The 18,276-nt window shown below is 48.2% G+C and overlaps 1 protein-coding gene across 2 annotated transcripts in view; it reads left to right on the top strand.

Annotated features, from left to right (window-relative positions):
- The first annotated feature begins 3,282 nt into the window (after positions 1-3,282).
- Positions 3,283-18,276, top strand: part of FGF9 (fibroblast growth factor 9) — a 35,555-nt gene continuing 20,561 nt past the window's right edge. The window contains exons 1-4 of one of the 2 annotated variants that reach the window (XM_072795785.1): positions 3,283-3,416; positions 4,838-4,909; positions 5,557-6,353; positions 15,225-15,328. In XM_072795785.1, the coding sequence (XP_072651886.1) occupies positions 6,077-6,353; positions 15,225-15,328 (381 nt within the window). In that variant the 5' untranslated portion in view covers positions 3,283-3,416; positions 4,838-4,909; positions 5,557-6,076. Of the gene's footprint in view, positions 3,417-4,837; positions 4,910-5,227; positions 6,354-15,224; positions 15,329-18,276 lie in introns of those variants that run through there. The other variant, XM_072795783.1, reaches the window with a different exon arrangement.

The raw sequence follows: 18,276 nt of genomic DNA, 5'->3' as shown, positions 1-18,276 counted from the left end.
TCTTGTGTGGACAGCAGTGATGATTTCCAAGTCTTTACATGTCAGACTGGAAAATAGAAGTCATATTTTTCTTATTGATTTATAGGAGCTTTTTGTATATTAGGGAAATGAGTTCTTTTTTTTTTTTAAGTTTTTATTTATTTATTCAGGAGAGAAAGGGCAGAGACATACTCAAAGGGAGAAGCAGGCTCTCTGAAGTTAGCCGGATGCAGGACTCGATTCCAGGACCCTGGGATCACGCTCTGAGCCCATGGCAGACAGTCAACCACTGAGCCACCCAGGTATCCTGGGAAATGAGTTCTTTAACTTGATATGAGATGCACATTTTTTTCCATTTTGTCATTTATCTTCTGAATTTGTGTTTTCCCTCCACACAATTAAACAAATATTTTGTATGTGTTAGAATTTGTCATTATTCCCTCTTAGACATTTGGGTTCTGTTATACAATTAGTAAGACCTTCACTACTGAGATTAGAAGAGAATTCTTCCATTGTTTCTTTTAGTACTTGTTACGGCTTTTAAAAAAAATATTGAAATATTTGCTCAATTTAGGTTGTATCCTCATGTAAACTGTGAGGAGTACATACCATTTATGTTTTCCCAGTTGTCTATTCAGTTATTTCAAAACCATTTACTCAATTGTTCATTCCATTCTCCCCCTATTGCTTGCCTTATCACATATTAACTTATTCTGTGTATTTGGGTCTATTTCTGTGATTTCTATTCTGTTATTGTTTTATCTCCCTATTGATATTCTAATATAAATAGATCATATAGCAACACTACTCTGTTTTGATACTATAGCTTTAAAATATTAAAAAATATTGTATAGCTAGTTACTCTCCATATCTCTTGTCAATTTAAATTTAATATTCTTTTTTTAAAAGGTTTTCTTTCTTTATTTAACAGAGAGAGAGAGAGCACACAAGCAGGGAGAGCAGCAGAGGGAGAGTGAGAAACAGGCTTTCAGCTGAGTAGGGAGCCCAATGCCGGGGCTGGGATCATGACCTGAGCTGAAGGCAGAGGCTTAACTGACTGAGCTACCCAAGCACCCCTAAATTTAATTTTCTATATTAACTTTAGCATCAAGGTTAAGTTTTTAGATTAATTTAGGAATGATTACATATTTATAAAATTGAATTTAAAAAAATCTAAGAACACTATATGCCTTTCTATTTGTTCAAGTATTCTTTTGTGTCCCTAAGGAGCTTTAAGTATATTTCTTCATTTAGATCTTGCACATTTTGTTAATTGTATTCCTAGGAAATTTATCTTTCTTTCCCCCACCCTGATTGTAACTAGGGTCTTTAATCCTTTATTATGTCTTTTAGCTGATTGATCCTATGTGTATATAAGATGTTTACTTCTATATATTTATTTTAGGGAAACATGCCATTTATAAATATTTAGAAGTATATGCCTATTAAAATAGAAGGCAGTGTACATAATGGCGGTCTGAAGTCCCATGAACTTAGCACCACCATTTATCGGCACTGTAACAATAGGCATGTTACTTAATCTTTTTAAGAGAGGGAAGGGGAGAAAGAGAGAGTGAGTGAGCAGAGGGGTGGGGGACAGACACTCAGAGGGAGAGAGAGAGAGAGAGAACCTTAGGCAAGCTCCATACTCAGCATGGAGTCTGACTTGGGGCTTGATCTCACAACCCTGAGATCACAACCTGAGGTTAAATCAAGAGTTGGATGCCTAACCGTCTGAGCCACTCACCCAGGTACCCCTTCCTGAATATGTCAGTTTTCTCATGTGTAAAATGGGATAATAATAGTACCGATTTCATAAGGCAGTTTTGAAAATTAAAAAGATAAAGCACAAAAGCACTTAGTAGACTGTCTGGAACATAGCAAAGTAGTCAATAAATGTCGACTACAATAGTCCTGTCCTCTTACCATTGAAACTTAAACATAGTCCATGGGAGTCAGACTAGCAACAGACACTAGTCTGTTGCTCAAACACTCCTCTCCACTCCACACTCATCACAGTTCCCAATCCAAAGCCTTTGACCAAAGGGTTATAAAGTGGGAGTGGGAGAATGTGTGAAATGGAGGTAGAAGGGCAGAGGCCCAGTTACACCTTTATTGTTATAGGAAAGGAATGAAAGTATTCCTTGGTGATATGCATTTGGGGGTTCAAGGAAATCAGAGGAGGAGACACATGTTAATGAGCAAAGCAGCAGAGATGGACAGAGTACTTTTGTCCAGTGGTCTCCTTACATCTGTAGATACTTCATAGCTTACAGGCCATTTTTACATACATGTATCATAAACCTATATTTACAGTGACTTACCCAGGGCCCATGGAGGGGGTATCAGTAATCATAGGGAGTAGATCGTGAGGTTGCAGGGAGGGTTGGACAAGCTAGTTCCACATCTGCTGATGCCTATTCTAGTCTCATTTATCTTTGTACCTGTCTTCACTTACCTCATCATTTATTCCCACCTGAGTGTAAGCACTAAATGATCAGCAGAAAAGATGACAAACTGGAAAAAAGAGAAAACCAGAAGGATTAAAATATTTTAAAAAGAGATAGCCTGAGAGAGCATTGGGATTGAAATCAGTAATAATAGTATTTGCTGAATATCTCATGGACAGAAATCTAGGGGGAACTACATTAGGATCAGCATAATAATAGCTACTCTGTCTTAAGTGTCTATTGTGTGCTGCCTGTTTTATGTGCGTTTTTCCTTTTATTCCTAACAACAATCTTCCAAGGCAGGTGTTATTAAGCCAATTACACCACAGGTCTAGAAAGCAAGGCCTCATTCCTCTTGGAGCTTAACATCTATGTACTCATTGAAGAACACTTGTAAAATATACGCAAACAGGCGTGGACATAGGAGCTGGTGATCATGGCAGAGCTGGAAGGGAATCTTGAGGAAGTCAGCCAGACAGAGCCAGTGGAGTGAGTTCCGGAGAAAAAGGGATGTGATCAATAAAAGGAAAGATACTGTTTGCATTACTGTAATAGGAAAACAGGACCAAACAGAAGGAGAGAATGAAACCTGACCAGCAAGTTAAGAGGACAAGGAAGCAGCAAAAGCTTCCTGCAGGTAGAGTTAGGGATGCAGAGGAAATGTGGATTAAATTCGCCGCAGTAGAGTAGATGCTCGAGCGGGCAAACTGCTTCTAACCGGGAAAGTGCTCTATCAGCTACTTAGCCCTGTCTCCCACTGCTGCATCCTTTTTAAAGTGACAGTCACGAGGCTGCGGGATTCGGAAGCGGAAATGGTCTTTGCTCATTGGCTCACAGTCTAAATTCAGACCGAAAGAATGTGGTGGGAGACGACTGGTGGAAATTGTCCCAGTCCTGTCTTCAGTGGAAATGTCCACGTGCCGCCCGTGCCTTCCCTTACCGAGGGTCTCCCTCTCCCCATCGGTCCCGCCCGCCTGCGCTGACCAGGTTTGTAAGGAAGTGAGCCTGCCAGCAGGCTGTCCCCGAGGGTCCAGGACCGCCCCGCTTCGCCCAGCGCCGCCGGCTGCCTCGGTGATTGATGCCAGCTACTCGGGCGGGTTAGGAGAGGTGACCCCCCTCCGCCCCGCCCCTCCCGCCGCCCCGGCTTCTCGTGTCTGCCCCGGGGCACTCAGCGTCGGAGCCCACCGCGGATGTGACCGCCGTAGATGCCGCGGGGCAGGGCTCGGGTGCTTCCTCGACACGTAAGCACGACGCACGGAGCCAGCCCGCGGACACCCAATGACCTGGGACTGCGGCAAAGGGGTGTGGGAACCGCAGGGAGGGAGGACCACCTCACCTCTCGCCTCCCCCGGCCGGGCCCCAGCCCGCCTCCCACCCCGGGGGCAGGGCAAGGTCGCTCCAGGTCGCCGCACCTCCTGCGCCCGAGAAATCTGCACATTCACGACTCCCCTACGTCCACGGGTGAAACCGCTGTGTCCCGAGCAGGGCCAGCCCAGTGTCTCACCTCCAGCCCGTAGCTGACCCCCGAGGCGGCCCCCCCGCAAAAGGCGGATGCCCCCTCCCAGCGCAGGGGTCCCGGCTCCGCTTCGCCTTTGCTGCCCCCTCGAACGTCCTGCCGTCTGGAGCTGAGCTCGAGTCTCGGCAACTTTCACCATCTTGACCCGAGAGTCGAGCCCTCCCTAAGACAATGTGAACAAAGAGGCGCGGGGAGGAGGGTGGCCCGCGGGTGGGCGCCGGGGCGGGGGCGGGGCGGGGCAGGGGCGGCTCGGGGGACCCAGGAGCCCGCGGGCTGTCCCGGGAGCGGAGCGCGCCGCCGGCTCTGGGCCCCTCGAGGCCCGCGGTGGCGGATGTCTTTGTCCGGCCTGTGGCTGGGCGCGAGGGCCGCCGGCCACGAGCGGAAAGCGGAGCCTGGCTCCGGAGCTCAGGCTTCCACTTGCGGCCCCGCGAGGCGGAGCAGGAAGGCGCGGCTGCTGGCCCCGTGGCGCCCCCCACGCGGCTCCGCGGGGCCTGCGGCCCTAAGGGAGGGACCCCGGACCTCCTCCGGCGCTTCCCCAACCGCGGACCGGCTGAAACAGCGGGGGCGGCACGGCTCCCCTACCTGGGCCCACTGGCGCTCCTCCACCCGGCTCTCCAAAGGTGCGCGTGCCCGTCCGAGTCGGGGACCGAGGCGCTCCTCTGGCGCCCCCCTGCCGACTGGACCGCGGCGGCCGGGACCCGGCGGCGGGCTGCACCCATACCTGCCCCGACCCCTGCCGCCGGGAAGCCTGGGACAGAACAGGCCACTGGTGCCTCTGTGCGGGCGTGTGTGTGTGTGTGTGTGTGTGTGATACACACACACACACTCACGGCTGGGCTCACATCCATCCGGCTTACCTGCAACACAGTTGGCGCTTCTGTGTGTCTGGCAGGAGAATGAAAGAGAAACTGCCGTGCCCGTTCAAGCTAACTGAGTCAACCCCACGTCCCTCCAACTCTTCCAAGTAAGTTTTATTTTATAATGCAATGCAACATTACAGAGTCCATGTGAAAACTACTTTCCCAATCGTAGTCCGAACCTCTACCAATGCACCGAGGAAGATTTAGGCTACCAGATGCAGTGCCGCAGGACACTCGGGCGTACGGCCGCCGGCGCTCTCCGCGCATCTTTCTCTGTAAAGCGGGTACCTCGGCTGTGCCCTGGGAAGTCCCGCGCTCTGGCACGCGGCACGGGCCTGCGGCAGCGGCGGACGGGCGCTAGGACCGCGGGGCGCCCGGGCGGCCGCGGCGCTACCTTAAACCCAGCCCAATGCCGCTGCTGCGCCACTCTGCGCGCCGGCGGGGGCTGCGCAGGAGGAGCGCTCCGCCCGGTACAACGCTCCGCGGGCCGGCGCGGCGACACCTGTTCGCGGCAGCCCGGGCGGCACGCGAGCTCCCGGCCGTGGCTCTCCTCGCTCGCCGCTCGCCACCCGTTCTAAGCCAATGGACGTCTGCCGAGCCTCCGGAGAATTCTGGATACTAGCTTTGGACGCCTAAAGTTTTTTTCTTCTTCTTTTTTAAAAAAATTATTATTATTATTTTTGGAGGGGGGACCAGGAGGGGAGATTTTGTCGCCACCGCCAACGTGAGATTTTTTTTTTTCCCCTTAAAGGATTCATGCTGATGTCTGCAGAGTCGGTTAGAGTAAAAACAGCGCATGCCTTCCTGGAGTCGGGATCCGTAAATTCTGACGTAGCCCGTGCATCTTAAAAATCCCTATAATAACGCCTAGGCATTTAAGTTGCTATGGTCATTCTGATCTCAAACCAAATGGAGAAACTACGGATTTTTTTTCCTTATTACGGTCGGATGGGATGAAGACCTTCCTGCCTGCTAAGAGCTGGGGATCTATCTATAGAGATACATAGATATGTTTATCAATATGTCAGTGTGTGAGTATAAAGTGGTGGTTTCTTAGACTATCAGTGGTTTGACCTTGAACCTGTGCCAGTGAAACAGCAGATTACTTTTATTTATGCATTTAATGGATTGAAGAAAAGAACCTTTTTTTTTTTTTTTTCTCTCTCTGCAACTGCAGTAAGGGAGGGGAGTTGGATATACCTCGCCTAATATCTTCTGGGTTGATACCGTCATTATTGTTTATTCCTGTGCTCCAAAAGCCGAGTCCTCTGATGGCTCCCTTAGGTGAAGTTGGGAACTATTTCGGTGTGCAGGATGCGGTACCGTTTGGGAATGTGCCCGTGTTGCCGGTGGACAGTCCGGTTTTGTTAAGTGACCACCTGGGTCAGTCCGAAGCAGGGGGGCTTCCCAGGGGACCCGCAGTCACAGACTTGGATCATTTAAAGGGGATTCTCAGGCGGAGGCAGCTATACTGCAGGACTGGATTTCACTTAGAAATCTTCCCCAATGGTACTATCCAGGGAACCAGGAAAGACCACAGCCGATTCGGTAGGTATACCATTAACCCTTTAATGTCCGTGCAATGACCTGTCCGGGTTATAAGTACCCAGAAGGTGGCGGCCCGGGGGTGGGTGGGTGGGGGTGGGGAGGAGGGATGCGGGAAGGGGTCTGTCCCTCTGTCTCTGTCTTGCCAGCTTAAAAAAAAAGAAGGAAAAAACAAAAAGCCTCGGGAATTGCAGATCTGCCGCTGGCACTGATGCAAGTCTACATTGAAAGCCCCCCCCCCCCCCCCGCGACTTTTTTTTAAAAGGAGGACATGATTTATAAATATAACAAAAGTCTCTAGTTCTTTTGCATCAGATACTCGGGAAGATGGGGTTTAGGAAGTTTCTTTTGAATGGGCTGATTGCACGAGTTTAAAGCTTTAATCATTAACTACTGAGAACTTGAAAATGCATTTTGCTGAGGCAGTGGTTATCATCTTATGGCCCAAGGAAGTTTTTGCTCCTTCTCCTTTTCTTCTAATAAGTGTACTGCTTGAATTGTAAATTAAGCGTATTGTTTATTCCCACCGTGAGGGTCTGAAAACCCCGTAGGCGAAGGTTGCTGACGGATTGTTCTGCGGGGAGGAAGAAAGTCATATTTTAGACTCGGAGAGCAGCGGAGGCAGAGGCGCTGGGGGAACAGGACTCGGGAAGGGGCAGAACGCTCACCGGGGGCGTTTGTCCTTGCAGCTATCAAGTTATCACTAACGTGTGCAGCCCCGCGTGGGTCTCCTGGGTGGCTCTCCGGCGTGCGTGCGCGCGCGTGCAAACGCTGCGAGCTAATTTTAAAGGGCATTCGGAGGATTTCATTTCCCAAGGAGGGTTCTTGTGACTCAGCACTGAGGGCTGCAGCCCCGAGAGCTGGTGACCGTGCTCACCCTGATGCCTGCACACAGGTGCCTGGGGGCCGCCCAGAGCCCAGCACAGTGTCAGGGAGCTCAGTGCCCGCGAAGGGAGTCTCGGTTGTTCTCCTTAGTGACTAGAAAGAAAGAAAGCGCCAGTTGGACAGCCAGACTGTTGGAAGGAGTTAACTTCTCAGTGAACCCACCTGACAACACTTAAACTAGGTCGTAAAAAACGAAGTCCTGTGATTTTTCTTCCTCATGCTTTAATGCCAGATGTTGAGCACAGCCTAAACTATCTGTCTAGGTTCGTGGGGCTGTCGATGATGCCAGGAGGTGAGGATGGGGATGGTCTGGGACCATCCCCAGGATGTTTTCCCTTTGCTCTTCGCCTAGCCCAAGCCCCAAGCCCCAAGCCCCAAGCCCCAAGCCCCAAGCTGAACCTCCTAGTGTAAATTGTGGCAGTCTCCCCTCTGCTTCAAAAAAGAAAAGACAAAGCTGTAGCTCTTTGCTTGGCAATTATTCAGTTGAAATATAACTGCATCCCCCCCACCCCCAGATAAACTCAGGTCTGATTGTTGCACAGCGAGGACTAAACTTTACTCCAAGTGCTGCTGTATCCGGCCGCTTTAAGGGCTGCCCCGGTGCCGAGCGTGCGGTACTCCAACCGCAGGCGGTGGGCGGCCGTGGGTGGGGGACCGAGCGTGCGGCGTCGCACGGCCACCGAGGACACCTGCACCGCGCGGGCGGACGGCGAGGGCCCTGGGCGGGCGGCCTAGGTGCGCCTGGCGGCGGGAGCCCGGGTCCTCCCGCGCGCGGGGCCGGCAGGTGCCGAGGCCGCCCGGGCCCCCCGCGCTCTCGGCGGCCGCCGGGCCAGCTCCGCGCGGTCCTAAACGCACTCCGCTTCCGCCCCCCTTTCTACCCGGCTGGAGCGCGCCCTTCGGCGCTGCAGGGACGCCTCGTGTCTGGGGCGACGGGCAGGGGCTGGCACGCCTCTGGCGGGGTTTAGGGAATGAGATTGTTTCTGGCCCACGTTTAGCCCCTCCGCTTCCTCTTTGTGTGTGAGTGTGGGTCGCGCGGGGCCGACGGCCGCCGCCCCGGGCAGCGCGGTCTTTGCGGTGTGGGAACCGCCGGAGGCGCGCACCGCGGCGGCCGAACGGGTGGCGGGGACCGAGGACCGGCCGCAGGTCGTACCCTTGACCTCCCCGGTGTCCGCTCGGACCCATCTCCCTCCGCCGAAGCACGCAGCCAGGTCTCGGAGAGTCGATGGCTCCGCTGTGCCCGGGAGGTGGGTCCGGGGCCCGGCCGACAAGGCCGGAGCCACAGGGCAAGGGGTGGGGGGACAAAGGGCCGCCGAGGCGGTGCAGGGGGCGCCGAGCTATTGTTGACGGCGTTCGGGGAGCGGAGCTCGCGGCCTGCCCGCCTGCGTTCCGGAGCCCCGGCTCGGGCCCCGGCCTCCGGGCTGGGAGGGGTGGGGCGAGGGGCAGCGCCGCGGGGTTCACCGCCGCAGGGCCAGGGCAGCCTCATTGTGTGTGTTCGCCGATCCTGGCCTCGGAGAGGGCGCTCGGAACCCGGTGCAGCCCGGCTGCTCCCCGGCCTGGAGAGATTATGGGATGTTCCAGTGGGGGTTCTCCACGGCCCCACCCCCATGGGCTTTTTAAAAAAAAAAAAATGTTAGCGCAGTCACCTTTAGGGTAGGACGTTCGCTAAATGCAGTCGAGTCATTAGAAATCCAGTAAATCCACAGGGGAAAGTGAGGATGCGAGAGTGGAATTGTGGGGACCACGAGGGTGGAGAGAACCCAAGAAGCGAGTTCTGGGGTCAGCAGACAAGGACGGCTGCTACAGCAGCTGAATAGAGATCATCAAACAAAAACTAGACGTCGTCACCCCTCACCCCACTCCACCCCACTCCACCCCCAGTCCTGGAGGTTGGAGAAAGGTGTCGCCAAGGAAGTGACATCTCCACTCCTTAGGCTCGGTTGGCACTGTCGGCTGGGGTGGTGGGGGCGGCGCGGGAGGGAGGAGAGGAGAGCCCCGGCCCGGGTTGGGGGAAGGGTCGCCGAGCGGGCGAGCTGGAGGGTCGTCCTGAGCTGGCTGCGGGGGAAGGGCGCGCCCGGCGTTCCGCGGTGCCACTCACCCGCGTTCGGATGGAGCCGAGTGGGTGGCTGTGCGCAGTGGGGGTGGGGAAGAGGCTGAGGCGGGAGGGTTATTTAAGTCTTTCATCCGGTGGCAGGGAGAAGCGGCCCCCGGGGTGGCAGCAGTGCTGCGGTCTCCCGCCGCTACCGCTGCGGCAGGTCCCAATATTAGCAACCTCCGCAGCGAGGTGCGAGTGCCGGGAGCCTCCAGCCCGCGCTCTCAGCCCCGCCCGGGAGGAGGCCGGCGCGTCGGCGCTAGGACCCGCGGGGAGCGCGAGGGGAGGGCCCGGGAGCCCGCGGCTCCGGGCTCGGGCTCGGGCTCGGGCTCGGGGAGGGGCGGCGGGGCTGCGGCAGCTCCGCCACACCTGGCGCTCCGGCGCGCTCCCCGCAGCCTCTCCTGCCCCCCTCCCTGCCGTCTCTGCAGCTTCCCCCAGGGCACTGTGTCTTCACCCCGATTTCTCTCCCGATTCCCTAGAGCAGAGTAGCCGTGGGTCGAGGGTGGGGGTGGGCTTACACCTTGATTAAACAGAAGGTGCATTTCTACGTGCAGTGAACTGGTAGAAGGAAACGTGCTGGAGAAATGGTTTTGCCTCCCCCAGGCAGCCGCAGGTGACTGACTGCAGCTGCTGGCAAGCCTGGCGGTGACACAGCAGCGGCAGTGCAGGGGACTGGGGGCGGGGGACTCACGGGCGTCCCAGCAGGAGCTGCGGCAGCGACAACTTAGGTGGGACCTTGAGGGAGCCCTTTGTTTTTTCCTTTGGGGGTGGTGAGGTGGAGACCCGGTGCAGCACGGAGGAAAGGGACAAGGAATGTATCTCTGGGTAATCGGCTGGGGGAGTGAGAGGTTTCATTTCATATATATATATTTATGTATATATATTTTTTCTCTTTAAAGCACTTGCTAGACGGAAAAAAAAGTGAGCAGAAAATCAATTGAGGAAATGGTAATGCAGAATAATAAAAAAGTGAGCGTTGGTCCTGATCCGCTATTTAACTTGGCGCGAGGAAGCCCGAGTGGATTGACCGCTTGACTTCGTGGAAACGTGGCTGCTTCTCTGCCGCTCAGCCTCTGGGCCTGGCCTGGTGGTTCTAAAAGGCCAGGAAGGCCAGGCTTCATCAGGACCCCACAGGAGCAGGGCCTGGGGCTGCATGCTCAATACCTCACTAAAGGAAAGACTTCCTATTGAAGGTGTTGTCTTCCGGATTGGTTCAGATTCTTGAAAAATTGGAGTTGTAAACTCCCATGTAGTCAGTCATTTCCTAAAGAAACTGAGGTTTGCTCTAGTTGCTACAGACTCAGACTTATTGCATCTGGGGCTTTGAGATGATTGATTTGGCAGCCCTGGTGTGGGATTCTCTGGGTGAGCAGGGAGCTCCGGAGGGAGGGGGGTTAATCTGTTTTGGAAAGCTTCGTCTTGCCTCTCTCCACAGTCTGCATACATTCTTGTCCTCTAAAGAATGCAGCTCTGTTAAGTGTTGGGGGCTCTTAGGCTAGAGGGTTGTTTAGCATGGGCCAAGAGTGGAGCAGCTTCTGCCTGCCCTCCCATTGGCCATGGCTGGCCTCATTATGGCCTTGGGGATGAGGCTCAATGTGGAGGGGCTCTTGGGAGCTGGGCCACGTTTAGGTTAATGGTCTATTTGAACTGAGCTCTGGGCTGAGGGCTCACGCCTAGTGATTGTGGAGCAAGGATAAAGTCTGGTGTGGTCATTTGCCTGAGGTGGTCCCAGGAACTGTCCTGGCCTTCCTGTGGGCCAGAGATCACCTCACACCCCATCAGACCCCACCCCCCTTGGGCCCACCCAGTGAGCACATCCTCAAAGGAACTCTTGGCGCCTGTGAAAGAGAACAGCCAAATGCCACTAGCCACCGAACCTGTGCTTCCCCTGTCACTCAATCACTACCCATTACTATGACTCTTCTGACTTGATGTCTTGATTGTCTGCTTAAGAGGAGAGACAGCCCACCACAGTACACATGTGAGGGCCACGGTTGTAATGTTGGGCACAATCCCATCATTCCTTCCCTCCCTTCTTCCAGTCTTCTTTCTTCTCTTCCTCACTCTTCCCTTCCTTCGTTCCTCTCCTGTTGCTCATTAAACATTGAAATGTTGCTGCACAGAAACCTTCTCCTGGGTTGCTCCGGATCTAGCAGCCCTCTGTACTGCAAACTCATGCAAACAGATAACATGGGGAGTGGTCCGCGCTCAAATAAGTGTGGTTGGAAGCACTCACTTGGCTCAGGCCCAGGGAGAGGTTACTTGACTTGGTAGAGGTTATAGAGTTTATTGTGGACAAGATGGTACCAGGAATGATAAGGATTTCAATCTGGGCGGAGAGGATCTTGAGCCAGGTTGCCAGGTCTTTCTGACCTTAACAACATTGGTGTTCTCTCTGTGTGTGGGGGAATGCTGTGACTCACACATTCAGGTGTTCTGCTTGCCCTTAGGTCACTGGGATGACCTCATAAAAGGCTGGGCTGTTCTTCTGAGGTCTCTTTCAAGGAGCTGCAGAGAGATGGATGGTGGGTTGAGATGATGAAATCTTTTCCACCTGGGCTCACTATATAGGTAGTTCCTTCTCACATGGAGAGCCCCTCAAAAACTTTTCTCACTTTCAGGATGCCCTCTCTGACTCCCCTTCCCAAACTTGAGTGAGCTACCCATTGTTGGACACTGGCCATACCCTAAACATCTTCTTGCTGCCTTTATCACATTATTGTCATATTTATCTGTTTGTCTTTCCTTGCACTAGATGGTAAGTTCTTTGTGGATAGAGGGCTTAGGCTATATCTTATTCATCTTAGTATATTTAACAAATGGCATATTTCTTGGCTTATGGTCACTCAATAATAGTTATTTTTTTTAAAAAAGATTTTATTTATTTATTCATGAGAAACAGAGAAAGAGAGGCAGAGACCCAGGCAGAGGGGGAAGCAGGCTCCATACTGGGACTCGATCTGGGTCTCCAGGATCATGCCCTGGGCTGAAGGTGGCGCTAAACCGCTGAGCCACCCAGGCTGCCCAATAATAGTTTGTTGATCCAATAAGTCAGTGCATATGAATTAACACCTATCTGGTTTCTTTTTCTAGCATCAACATCTTGCTAGAAAAAGAAACCAGATAGATATCTTAATACTTTCATTTCTAAAATATATAATAATAATTTCAGTGTTTAACTCTTAATAGAGGTTAATTCTGTGCACATAAACAATTTGGGTGAATAGTCTGCATACATAGGGGATGCCCATCTTCCCAAATTCGGCATGATGAGAGAGCATAGACAGCCACAGGAACTCACCTGCTTTTCACTTTCTCTGCTACTTCAAGTCCTACTCCTTGGGTCTGTGGAGACTGATCTAGGTAACGTTTTCTAGTCACTAGTAAGGAAATGACTATGCAAAAATGGTACAGAAATCATGGATACATGAAAAAAAGGTAAAAAGAATCATAAGATGTACATAATCCATAAGGACATAGGCTTTGGTGTCTGATTGCTTGGGGGCAAGTTATTTAACATCCTTAAGCCTCAATGTCCCCATTTATGAGGTGGAGATTAAAATATTGTAATGTCAAGGGTTGTTCTGAGCATCAAGTGAAAGAAGGCCTCTCATTTGGCAGAGACTAAATATTCAAGTGTTCAAGCTATTATGATTGTCATTGTTGTGGTTATTGATAGTCTTCTTGTTGTTCTGAAGACAAGCTAGTCAGATGGTTTTGTAAGATCACACACACCCCATCGTTTTGGAGCCTGGTGGGCAATGATGATGAATATTCATGATTAGTTCTCTGAGCTGCCTCCCATTTAGGGAAAACAGAGAGGTCGTGAAAGACCCTGTTGGAAGATGCAAGTGTCTTTTAGTTTTGTGATTAAACCCTTCCCCATTGACATGGGATATTAAAGTGGTCAGACCTCAATGGGTGTAAAATGAGTCCTATCATTCATTTTATAATGAAAATTGGACATTAATGAATTCCTAACACTAATTTCAGGATCACCCCGACCTATATTGTGGTGTGTTTTCAGGTAGTTAAAACACACCGCGTATGCATGTGGCTCCTAATGGTAATAAAATGCCATGATTTAAATTATTTTTATTTTTTAAGATTTTATTTATTTATTCATGAGAGATACAGAGAGAGAGAAGCAGAGACACAGGCAGAGGGAGAAGCAGGCTTCATGCAGGGAGCCCGATGCTGGACTTGATCCCGGGACTCCAGGATCACGCCCTGGGCTGAAGGAGGCGCTAAACCGCTGAGTCACCCAGGGATCCCTAAATTATTTTTAATCATAAGAATCAGAAATAGCACAATGAAATGAAATAATTGTGTCAATAAGGGAGTGCATCTCATGTGAAATAAATCTATGGAAATATTTCCTTATTTATCTTTCCATTTGCTTTGTGAGGTAGGGAAGGCTAGTAATAAATTAGCTGCTTTTAGATGCCATCTCCCAATATAGAGTTGGGGATTATTAGATCCAAAATACAATGTGTAATTTGTCTTTATATTTTTTTCCATACACTATTTCACATTTTATGAAAATAGTCTTGCATTTCCAGATAGATATTCTATAAAATGTAAACCCAAGATATTTGTTACATTTTGTGCTTATCAAAGAATTAAGAATACCCTTTATAAGAAATCTCTCTTCTTCTTCTTTTTTTTTTTTTACATCGTCTTGGAGCCCTTTGCTTCATTAGATTTATGTAGTGCATGTCTTCTTTCGATTGCAACACAGTCTATTTTGTGAGAGTTGCAAAATTAATTGTTTAAAAATCCATGTAAGTGCTTTTTTATTAGTCACATGAGACTGCCTATAGCATACTGTTATCCTTAGTTTTTTCCTAAACTCTTAAATATAAGTGAATTTTTTAATATTCGAGATATTTTTAATACAAGAACTTGGTATTTGGTATGTGTTAACTCAAGGTCTACACAAAATGTAGCACTTTATGACAAAATTGAGCAAATGGCTAGCACAAGTAATACTAGCATTGTCCCAAATATACAGTTGGGTAATCATCTTAAAACAATAATATAGTTAGAGAAATTAAAGCTGCTGTTGTATGGCCATAAAATTCTGGATTTATACCCAGCTTAGGTATTGTTATTCTTAGTGAGGTAAGCAAGGGGAAACTAAAAAAGAGGATCATTATGTTAGTTTGATTTTAGGGTAGAGTCTTCCATGCCTATTTTACATCAAGAGCGTTTTTTTGGTATCAGCACCCTCCCCCCCGAATATTATGTTATCTTAATTGCTTAACTAGCTCTCTGAGGCTTAGATAAGTACAGCAAAAATCAATACTTTGTTCAGGCAGAAATATTTGGGATGTGTATAGGCTATTGTAATTTTTCAGATGGAGCTCAATAAAGTTACGCAGTAAAGATCTGGATAATTTTCCTTAGACACCAATCAGGTCTTGGGTTAGCACTTCGTACTCCTGTTTTAGGGACAGAAGACCATTCTCTGAATAGAATATTTCCAAATATATACACAAATATATGTACATATATACAAATAACTAATTTCATATTTACAAAGTGGGAGTAAGTTGCTTTCTCTTAAATTGTAGTCTTGTAAATTTATTTAGAAGATGTATTTTGGTTTATCTGTTATGTCACTTCTTAGGGTATCTGTAAATACTAGCTTTTTCATTTTTAAAGTGTTTTGTTATGTGTTGTGTTGGTAAGTCTTTTAGTGTCATTATTATAGAGTTTAATTGAAAAATCAGCTCTTGTAGGAGGTGGTTTTAAGAGAAGAGACTTCTTTAACGAGTGTGAGATTATCCAAGTTGGGAGCTGGGCTCAGTGTCCTCTCAAAAGTCCTAGGGGTGCTGAGACTAAGGAATTGCTCTGTGCTCTGACCTGTCTTTTGCCTTCTGCCGTTTGTCTTACAGGCATTCTGGAATTTATCAGTATAGCAGTGGGCCTGGTCAGCATTCGAGGCGTGGACAGTGGACTCTACCTCGGGATGAATGAGAAGGGAGAGCTGTATGGATCAGTAAGTACTGTGAGAGACTTTGCCAATCTCTATGCCTCACATTTGATTCAAACTGCATTTTCTCTAGATTGTAAATATCTAGAAATGAAACTGAATCTGTTTGGAAGTTCTTGCTTTTGGAGAAAAACCACTTTGTTTTTATTTATAGATATCAGCCCTGGCTCTTCACTAGACCAAAGTTTCTAAGAAAATGCTTTATTTATATGCCAAACCATTTTAATTATCAAGTAAATAAAAAATTCACAAGTGTGAAAAATCCCATCTTCTTGTATTGAATGGGAGTTATTTTTGAAATGAATTGAAATTATCTTCTCCTAAGCTTTGCAAAGCAGTGTAATTAAAACTAGAAATAGACAACCATGCTGTGAGTATAAACCCTTTCTTTGAGCTACATAAGACTTTCATTATGTAGAGAGAAGAGGGAAATGGAAGTTATTGTCAGATATTCATGTATGTGAATAATAATATAAAAATATTATAATTATTTGCAAATATTATGAGTTTCTTTTTTTCCCCCGTCTCACTTCCCATCTCTACTGGGTTGTAGGCTCCTTGAAGGGGGCAGTGAAGAAGTATTTATTACGACCTAGCAGGTGCCAGGTGCTTCCATGTGCTTAGGGATGACAGTGAATGAGACAAAGTCCCTATTTCTGCTTTGAGAGAAGGGTACTGACATTAGATCTTTGTTATCTCTTTACTTGTGCTAGCAGGTTTCTAAAACACAGTGCATGCTACACAGTAGGAACTTAATACATTTTTGCTAAATGGATGAGTGTGAATCATAGATTATTAGTTACTATAAACTTAAGTTTTCAACAAAAAGCTTGTAGTGCAATCAACCTTTAGTTTTTCCTGGCCATTACTGGTGGCCAAGGATTTAATCCATGTTACCTACAATAGGAGAACTTTGATTAGAAACTACAAAAAGTTAAAAATTAAAAGAAACTCAGAATGGGAGACAGAAATAAAGGGGATTTTCATATATAATTAGGATAAATGTTTTCTAGATATATTCCTTGCCTGTCCACATAAAGTGAATATATGTGTGTGTGCATGTGCACACACATGCAAGGGTTGGAGTAGTATCAAAACTTTTACTCAGACACTGCATATGACAGTGACTGGCCTGTGTAATTTGAATATAGCACACATCACTTTTAATGATGCAAGACTGGTTTCTCTGCCTTGGTAAAATTTGAATCTACACTAACCAGTGTAGATTTTGTTAGATATTTGTCCTTTTTTTTTTTTTTAAAAAAAAAAAAGCTTTCTTGAGAGAATAGATTATTTTAAAATATGTTTTTAAGCATAAGATTGGGTTTAGCGTTTTATTTTTATTTAATTTTATTTATTTATTTTTAAAAGATTTTATTTATTCATGAAAGACACACAGAGAGGCAGAGACATAGACAGAGGGAGAAGCAGGTTCCTCGAAGGGAGTCCAATGCCGGACTTGATTCCTGGATGGGGATCATGCCCTGAGCTGAAGGCAGACTCTCAACTGCGGAGCCACCCAGGCATCCTGGGTTTAGCTTTTTTAAACACAGATCATGGTTTAGATAAAGTTATTTACTGCCTAAATTATCTTTGTCAGCACTTTTAAGTGCAAAGCTACAAGGTATAAGGAAGTTTTCACAGATATTATTATTTTTATAGAGGGAGAGTGATGAGGGCAGAGGGAGAGGAAAAGAGAGAATCTTAAGCAGGCTTCACACCCAGCACAGAGCCCAGCCTCACAACCCTGAGATCATTACCTGAGCCGAAATCAAGAGTCAGATGCTTAAGGCCTGAGCTGCCCAGGGGCCCCTGCTTTCACACTTCTAAAACATAAACTAATGTTCTCCTTTTGTCACCCCCTCATTTTTTTTTCACTTTTAGGTATATGGAAATTTAATTTATGGATTAAATAAAGTTGGTCACATTTGAACTTGGTAAAATGCTTCTTGTGTGTAGGGCACAATCCAAACTTCAGTGGGTGGAAGGGACTATGGTTTATCATCACCATCTTCAGACTCTTGATCACATACCACCAGCAAAACAAATTTGTTTGAGTATGGATTTCAACAGTGTATATTAAATTACTTAAAGCTTCTCTATGTAAAATATAGTTCATATAGATTATTTTATTTTATAAGACTCATATTAAGGTAAACATTTTTAAAGGTTGTAACAAATGAGTAAACACAAATGGAGGCTGTATTTGCTCCCTGGACTACCTTGCATGCCCCTGCAGAGTACCCTCCCCTGGAGAGAGATGACCAGTCTTCCAGATGAACTTGCCAGCATGACAGCCTCTTGCAGTTGATTGGTTGGCAAGGAAAGCATGCAACTTTGAATTCAGCACAGTGGCATTATGTTTGTTGTCCAGCTGAGCCTCATCTTGCTGTCTGGGTTCTTCTGGTGGTTTCTTGCTCATGTCTCCTCTCCTCTGGGGGCTCTTCTGTCTTTGGATGCTTCAGTCTGCAGCACAGGCTGGGAACAGAGTGTGGACTCTAGAGGGTGCCCTGAGTGTAGACTCAATCAATGTCCGCGATGGTTCTGCCTGTGGTGGGGGCAGAGAGCTGGGGAACCCATCTTGGCATGTTTTCTGGGAAGTCTGATTGCCTAGTGTTGGGCTTTTTTGAGTGCACAGAGTGAGTGGCTAGGAGCAGGCTTCTGGGCCCACTGCTGCAAGGCCAGCAAGTGACACAGGTGTCTGAAAACCACAGTCACAGAACCTGAGCTGGGCAAAGGGGGTGGGTGGGGTGGGTCCAAGGAAAGGCCTCCATTTCCTCCCATGCTTGAGAAATGCAGTTTCTCTTGTAAAGAGTATCTTCAGGCTTGGAAACTGCTGGGAGGAAAGTATAATAAGGAATAATTTCCAAATTGTGATTTCCTTTGTGGAAGGAAGAGTGGAAGAGTGTCTGTAGCGGCTTGTCTGCATCCAGCTTGTTCCCTCTCCAGTCCAT

The sequence above is a fragment of the Canis lupus genome, chromosome 24 (genome assembly GCF_048164855.1).
Source record: "Canis lupus baileyi chromosome 24, mCanLup2.hap1, whole genome shotgun sequence".
Taxonomy (NCBI): domain Eukaryota; kingdom Metazoa; phylum Chordata; class Mammalia; order Carnivora; family Canidae; genus Canis; species Canis lupus.
Note: the sequence above shows the minus strand (reverse complement) of the source record. Positions and strands in the feature narration are given on the sequence as shown.